Source organism: Pisolithus orientalis (genome assembly GCF_024613125.1).
Source record: "Pisolithus orientalis strain OTSU chromosome Unknown F5J12scaffold_20, whole genome shotgun sequence".
Taxonomy (NCBI): Eukaryota; Fungi; Basidiomycota; class Agaricomycetes; order Boletales; family Pisolithaceae; genus Pisolithus; species Pisolithus orientalis.
The window spans coordinates 434,145-442,373 of record NW_026260801.1 but is presented as its reverse complement, the minus strand read 5'-3'; the positions used below and the strand labels follow the sequence as shown (position 1 = coordinate 442,373).

At 46.1% G+C, this 8,229-nt stretch overlaps 2 protein-coding genes across 2 annotated transcripts; both read right to left on the bottom strand.

The window, feature by feature from the left end:
• Positions 1-1,785: 1,785 nt before the first annotated feature.
• F5J12DRAFT_722857 (uncharacterized protein) lies at positions 1,786-2,010 on the bottom strand (the record flags this gene model as incomplete). The annotated part of the gene is made up of 1 exon (XM_051741405.1): positions 1,786-2,010. A coding segment is annotated over one exon (225 nt), but the record flags the coding sequence as incomplete, so codon positions are not given.
• A 1,961-nt stretch (positions 2,011-3,971) lies between these two features.
• On the bottom strand, positions 3,972-4,462 carry F5J12DRAFT_722873 (uncharacterized protein; the record flags this gene model as incomplete). The annotated part of the gene is made up of 2 exons (XM_051741406.1): positions 3,972-4,146; positions 4,170-4,462. Coding segments are annotated over 2 exons (468 nt in total), but the record flags the coding sequence as incomplete, so codon positions are not given.
• Positions 4,463-8,229: the final 3,767 nt, after the last annotated feature.

The window sequence follows — 8,229 nt, the reverse complement described above, 5'->3', positions numbered from 1 at the left end:
TCTTTTTCTTTGGCACTGATGACTCATTCTTGTGCAAGGGATGACTGCTGACATTTCTAGGCTGTCCTTCTTCACATGAGGGCTATGGTCTTCATCTCCATTCATCAGCTGTATCCATGTCCACCTCACCAAACACCTTTAGTGTGTGACACTGGGTGCAATCAGTGAGCCAATCCATCAGCAATTGGCAATAGGTGATCTGGCAACATTGGGCTCAATGCAGCATAGCTGGTGTGGGCAGCTATCATATCACTGGCTAATCTGGCAACAACAGGCTCAATTGGGCATAGCAACAGTCAGCAGCTATAATATCACTGGCCAATTGGCATCATAGGGAATGGCCCAGCTAGATCACAAATGAGAATGTTGTTGTATTGTGGGTTTAGGAATACAGTATGGAAGACTGTCACCATGTTCACTCATTCTGAATGGAGGTCTTAACAATTCCTGGCACCACTGGAAACATGTAGGTCTTGATTAATGACTGGCCTATGTTACTGGAGGCAGCAATGGATGGACACCTGTGGGAAAGGGTGGTAGATCTGCCATGCCATGTTTCCACCCCAGACCCCTACTAGAGGTGGTCATAGGATTGGCATTGGGCTGTGTATAATAGACTGCTACTGATGGTACTGATCCCATGCCATTACTGGTGCAAACAAAACCAATGACAGAGTGTGCATATGGTCTACAAATGGAGTATGCTCATTCCCACACCTTAGACACTGACTCCACCCATGCAACCTCTAATGCAAGTTTTGATCTGGTTATGGCTTCCAAGATGTCATCCTCTCCTGTGACTGCAAGATTAGCTTGGAAAGATATGAGAGCTCCTGATCGATATCCTTCAAGCCTTTGGTGCACATGGCATGCAGTGCAGCTTATTCTGCAGTGGGTGATGGGTGGGAATTGATCAAAAGTGGTAGGGAAATGCCACCATTCTGACTCAACAGGTCAGTGGCAAGCCAACAAAGTATTGCCACCATGTACAGCTACCCCTGTAAAGAATTCTGCCACTTTGGCAATTACTTCACAGAGTGGTCTCCTCTCATATCCCAATTCCACTCAGCCACAGTCCACTTGCCACCAGTCATGGGCCATTGCAGTTATGAGTTTAATGTAGCACTCCTTAATCCTTGTAACCTGGGGATTCAAAGTTTTGATGAATGCTATGATGTCATGGGGACTCTGTTCACAATCATTCAGATAGGTCAACAGCTGGTTGGCTGTAAGTGGCATGATCATGGTGATGGGATGGTGAGATGCTGCACACATCAGATGCTCCATTGTACCCTATACCAATTTCAATGATTGCACCACTACAGGGACAATGGCTTACCACTTCTGCCAGCAAATATTGATACCAAGTAGGCTGCTGGTATTTAGACCAATCTGGCATTTGCATTGCTGCTACAAGGTGATGAAATTGCTTACCCATGTATTGCATGGTCATGGAGAGCTCAGCCATGGTAAAATTTGATGACATGATGTACCAGCATGAGGCATGGGTGTAGACACTGTATATAAGCAGTAGCCAACTTTCCCATGGCATTGGGTCAAGGCATGCCACTGATGTTGTGGCTATGAATACCTGCCCAGCAGGTGACTTGGGTCAAGGATTGTGCAGATCAATAACATTGGCATCCATGTAGCATGATCTGCCAGTTCTTATACAGTGCCCCATTTCAGACATGCAATACTGGTGTTATGTCAGGGTGATATTTGGCAGATCTCAACCATTATGTGGGTGTTGATGAGTACTGGTCTCTACATTGAAATGGGCAATTACAGAAGACATGCTAATCTGCCATACATTTGGCATTTCCTTGCAGCATAACATGCCTGCCCAGCCTTCTCCTCTGCCAATGCTGCAGTCTTTTGGCCAGTCCAAAATTTTACCTTGCTTTCAAAAAAGTTTCTAGTCCACTCCTGCTCACATTTCAATAACTGGACCTCTTCCTGCAACCTATCATGCAGGGCTCTCATCCTGAGCCAATTCACCCTATAAACTAGAGAAAATGATTAGTACATCTCAGATGCTGCTGCAATGTGGCTGCTCCTCTCACATTCCAACATCCAATCATCAGTGGCAGTGTCTCTTGGTACATCCAAGCTCCAGATCCAAGGGAGCATATCATCTCTGTGACCTCTGGCATTTTGGTCTGATACTGCTGTGCTGATGGCAAGGTTGGAATCATTCAACTCTTTGTATCACTCAAGGATATTGGGCCTGGCACCTAACCTGCCAATCTGGATGTGGCACCAGTGGTATACAGTGGCATATTGTTTCATGGCTGCATCAGCATTGGCCACCCTTCCCCAGGCACATGTGGTCATTCAGTAATTACTTCCATGGAAAATATCTGTTTGAAAGATGACTGCCTTCTCTGCAAGCACAAGCTGCAGTTCATGAAGACAATCATTGGCCTGTCCTTGCCTCAGTTGCAGCTCCATTCCTGTCACATATCCCAGGCCAGCTTGGTCAAAATGATCCATGCCAACATTGGATGGCAGTGGTAATTGAATATTTCCCACCTTCCATGGCTGAGATGAATGGAACAGCTTGGCATCATCAAATCTGTCTCCAAACAGTCTTTCAGCAGTGTCTAAAATGCTGTGGATATGTGACTGAAGCCAATCTTGGCAATATGTGATGGTAAGAATTTGAGCTTCTGTTGTGTGGCTGGTGATGTGCCAGGATGCCACTGAAAGTTGGATTTGTGCTTCTTCTATCTTCAATGCCTTGGCAATCCAGGTTGCCATACCCTCCAACTGTCCTGGCTGGGGGATGGAGAGCAAATCTATCTCAATGGCCTTTGCAGAGGGAGCTTCATTACAGCTCAGTACAAATTCTGTGCAGGATAATGTCAAATACCTACCTTTTTGGAGCTGGACCTCTTATATATCCATGGCCTGGGGCCTTGACAATCTGTTTTGTAATGTCACTTCCACCTCTTCTGCCCATGATTGGCTGATTGCTGGTGGCACATTACCATTCAAATCAGCAAACCTCCTGGCAGCCATGGAATAAGACTCCTCAGCAACCTTGAGTTTCTGCTTCAATGCCAATACTATAGCCTGTTAGCAATGCAAAAGTGTCTGCTACAAGGGGAATAGACATATGCATTCTGACCATTTTAAGGAAATTACTATCATTCATTTGAAAGTCAAGTACCTCCTGCTGATGGGGAGTAGCCATGCCTCTAGCAGATGGGGAAATGATATTCAGGGAGGACCACAAGGTTTCCATGATCTCCCCATCCACTCAGCCAGCACCAACAATGAAATTTGGCACATAGCATGAAAAGCATTCTGTGCAGTGGCCATGAACATGCCACAACCAATGCCAAGGTAGATCTGGATGCCATCAGGCAACAATATATAGGGGTTAGCTTGTACCTGTCATGCTAGCCCTTTGCTATACTGGCAGTTAATATCATAGAAATGTATCACCTGCTGGCTGTGGACTGTTCCATGCCACACAGCATGAGCAAGTGCATAGTCCATGTTAACCTGCCCCAATGTGGATGTCAATATTGGCTTAGGATGTTAGAAGGCATTCATACTGTTTTCCCTTTTGGAAGTTGACCATGGAATGCAGCACAAAGCAGCCATGCTGCATGCAGGCATATCCCCCTATTCCAGTCGATGTGAGCTGTTGCCAGTTGGCATTTGCATGATTAACCACACAATGATTGCTACAATCAGAGATCTTGTATTGTGATCAGTCCATTGGGTAATACTTTCCTAGACATCACTGACCTCAACCACATTTTTAGTGCCACTCAAATATTCCTTGTATGGCTGAGAGGCTACCATATAGCCCTTCCCATCCATCAACCATGCTTCACTGCCACTGTCCTTTGGATGCATGTGCTCTGCCTTGAAATTCCCATCCATGACCAAGCTTCTTGACAGAGTCCAACTGGATTAAACAGTATATAAATTGCTATCTGCATTGATGTGATCACTCACTGTGAATAATCCATGCCTTCTTCAGGAATGTTGATGCTGGGTTGGGGACATGCCAGAGAGAATAACACTAATCCTCCTGGGCCAGCATCTTCTGCACCCTTGTGGGATCCCTGCCATTTCAGTAGTTTCAGGAGCTGCCACATCCTAGCAACTCTCAGCAGTTCCCTGTACCTATCCTATCACCCAGCTAAGACTTGCTTTGAGGCAAGACAACTTGACAAACAGGACCCACCAGAACCAGATGAGGAAAGGCATTTGAGGTGATCCACTGCAGTTTTCTGTAGAAGTTCATAGCTGAAGTGCTGCATTCCACATTGTCCCAAATGAAGTCATCAAGTACTTGGAAGGTAAAGGCATTTCTTGGGGCCTTTGTGGTAGCAGGAAACATTCCAGTGTGCATCAGCTGTATGGGTGAATCCTCTGCCCCAGGGCATCTACAATACCTCACATTGCAGTAGTGGATACCATTTCTGTGGACAACAATTAGACAGCTTCAGTCCCTTGGTGCCTTCAGGTTTGGAGGACATCTATCTTGATGCATATCCTCCCAATCATCTTCCTCCTCAGTTGTGACTTCTTCATCTGACCACCCACCAGCCAGGCATTGCTTGCCACCATGTCCAACATGGAGTACAAAGCTGGCCTGAATGGTGAATATAGGAATGACCCTCATGATCAAGATGCTTACCAGCTGCAGTGTTATGCTTGACCGAAGTCAAGACATAGGGAGAGCTCAAATGCAGACTATTGGTTTCTACTGAGCAACAGCTGCAGTAACCTTTGTAAATGACAAAGGATTTAATCAATGCCAGTAAGAGTGGTCTGGGTTAGGGACACTGAGGGTGAAGTTCTGAGAGAATGCTGCATATGATTGAGCAGCTCAAGTCTGGGTTTCCAGGACTTGAGCTGACAGACTAAATACTACACAAGAGACAGACCATGAGGCATCTGCATGTAATGAGATAACTACACCATCGGTTGAGCAATGGTGATACATGTCCCAAGCATGCAATGAGCAAGTAATGCTAGTGGTGGGAATAGTGAGCTGTTGGATCAGAGAGAAGATGACTCAAAAGGAAAGATAGTCCATCAGATCAAACATGAAGTAAATGTAAAGCAAATGAGGAAAACAGGGGTGAAATGTAACATTACCCCCTTTCTAAGCATTGAAGTCCCTGACTTCAACTACTCTCCATAAGGTTCTCCAGTCATGTTGCTAATGGTGGAGTCATCAAAATCAAAGTTGTTGTCATATAGGTCATCATCCTCACTTCCAATGTGGGTTTGATCATCCACTACCCCAGGAGTAACAATTCTTTCTTGTAGCAGACAGTGAGGGTGTAAGGAAGGACATTGTGCCTGGGTATGGCCAGGACAAGTTGTGTGACAGAGCAGACATTCATAGAGTCTGCAGTTGATGCAGACATGCCCTAGACAGTGACAGACATAACACACCTGGCAATAGCATGGATCAGAAGGGGTAAGGGGATGATCAGCATTAGTGAGTGCATTTAGCACAGGTGATGGGGGTAACTGTGCAAGGGTCTTGACAATATTTAAGGTATAGTCAAGTTCTGCTCTGGAGACACCAAAGGCAGTCTCAGGATCAACTTCAGAGGGAGAGTCATGGGACTCACAAGGTTGTGGATTAGGGCCTGACAAGCAGCAGGCATGAGGTCTACCTGCTCTTCTAAGGGAGCAAGATGAGTGGGAAGATGACAATGACAATGCTGGAGGAGAGGATGACATGGAAGAAACTGGAGGGGAGGTTGCAGTTGAGGGTCTTCTAGACCCAGGAGGGGGAGGAGTGACCAACATAGGGTACTGACATATGTTGTAGATGAGGTCTGCCCCACCAAGAACATCAAAGAGTCGAAGGAGAAAAGGAACCTGTTTGTATGCTATTTCATTTAAGATGGTGTGTGCAGGGGACAAGAGAGGATTCTGTTGATTGACATATCAGGATAACTCTTCAAGCTGAAGGGCTTGGATAGTAGCATGGTACACCAGGTTGAGAGGAGAGTTCTCATCAACCTCATGATAGACAGTGCCAATGGCGGCAGGATCAGCAATGAAGAGTCAGTAAGAAGCAATCATTTGATCACTAGCAGGTTGTTGTTGGTGGCAGGCAAAGGGGGTGTGACAACGAGAGGGTTCATGGGGGTAGGTGTAATGATGAGGAGGCATGTCAGTGAGGATCCTTCTGACAGTGTGAGTGGAGCAATGAGAGGGTTGTTTCTGAGGGGAAAAGTCTTTAGGGAAGCACTTTGTATACATGGAGAGTATATCATCTGCATGTTCTAGGTGTGTTTCTTTTTGCCATGAGTTTTTGGATGAAGGATACCCTTTCCACTTAATTAAAAAGGTGTGTCTGTGGCTGGACCTTTTATGACTGACTATTGCCTCAACTTCATACTCTTCTTCCTCATTGACCAGGTCAGGTGGTGGAGCTGGGAAGTTCAGTCTGTGGACATCATTTTCATGATAGGGTGACAAGAGGGAGGTGTGAAAGACATTATGAATCTTCCACCATGCAGGAATTGCAAGGCAGTAGGTGACTGGGGATAGGACCTCAGAGATGATGAAAGGTCCTTCTTGTTTTGGGGGTGATTTTTCTATTTTCATAAGAACATTTCAAATTCCATGCCTTGAGCCAAACCTTGTCTCCTTTTTGGAAAGGGGAGAAGGGTCAAGACAAGTGGTCTTTCATAGTTTTTCTGGCCAGGTCATGTGCTGCAAGGGCTTCTTCTCTAGCCTTTTGGAGTTCTTCAAGTCTGGATTTGGTGGTGGGAAGGTGGGTTTCTGCAATAAGAGATGGAAGGGGTTTCAGTTCATACCCATACATGAGGTAGAACAGTGATTGATGGGTGATGAAGTGAGGTTGGTGATTATGTGCAAACTCTGCCATAGGAAGGTTGTCCACCCATGAGGTGGGATCATTCTGGCAGAAGATTCAGAGATATGTTTCAACCTCCTGATTTACATGTTCCATCTCTCTGTCAGTCTGAGGGTGATATGCCATGGAGAGGGCAAGGGAGTATCCCAGGAGGGAAGCAAGGTCTTTAGCAAATGTGGAGGCAAACTGGGGGCCTCTATTGGATATGATTTTGTCATACAGCCCAAAATGGGAGTAGACTTTCTTGAAAAAGAGTGTTGCAATGTCAGCAGCAGAGGCAGTTTTTCTTGTAGGTGTTAAAATTACCCCCTTTGTAAGCCCATGGTCTACCACAACCAAAAGAGAGTCAAACCATTTGGAAAGGGGGAAATTGGTGACCAGATCACAAGAGATCTGTTGGAAGGGGTGGGTGGAGGTTGAGGGGATGGGTGTAAGGGGGGGTGCCATTGGGTGGGTGTTTACCTTGTTCTGCTGGCAAGTAGCACAGCTGTTGACATACCTTTGGACAAATGAGGCCAGTCCAGGCCACCAGAACTCAGAGGAGACAAGCTGTCAGGTTTTTAAGACACTGGGGTGTCAAGCAGAGGGGTGATCATGGTGGTTGGACATGATAGTTCAGTGCAGAGCAGAGTCATCTGGGATGTAAACCTGGTCTTTGTAAAGCAACTGTCATGATTGTGTGTTCATCCTAAGTCCTCACTCACTCTGCACCCCTTTCCACTGGTCATTCACTCACTCCACACCAACTCTGCATGCCCCCTGATGTTTACAAGTCATCTCTGCTCCAACTGCTGTCAGACTTGTACTGCTCTCCTACCAGACTGAACAGACTGTTCTCTGAGGGGTCATGTGACTACCTTTGGACTCCTCCCTGACAGCTCGCAGTCAGGTACCCCACAGCATGCACACCGCATGGTCCAGCACCTGGACTGTTTCCTTTTCTGGATGTTCTATGTTACCTGTTTGTATGTCCTCCGTCTACCCTTCATTCATTGTCTAGGAAGTTTTACATGAAAATTTCTGGGTCTCCATATGTCAGTTCCAATTCTGGTTACTGTACCTCCATAGTAGTATAAAAGCATGTATCATACTCTGCCATTCCTCAGTACAAATATCAACTTAGTTCCTACTCCCTCTGTCTCTGTCTTCTGCCTGTCGGAGTTACCTCCAACTGTCCATCTGTACTCCCTCTCTGAAATACGAGGGCTGAGATCATGCAAGGGGGTAGTGCATGAGCTAAACCCAATGCCCTCACTTTGCTCTGCCCTTACCTTTGGCAGACTTCATTCTTGCCAACACTCTGCCAGTTGGAGTCCTGCTCTTTCTGTCGGACTTGCTTCCAAACCTCTCCCCAGATC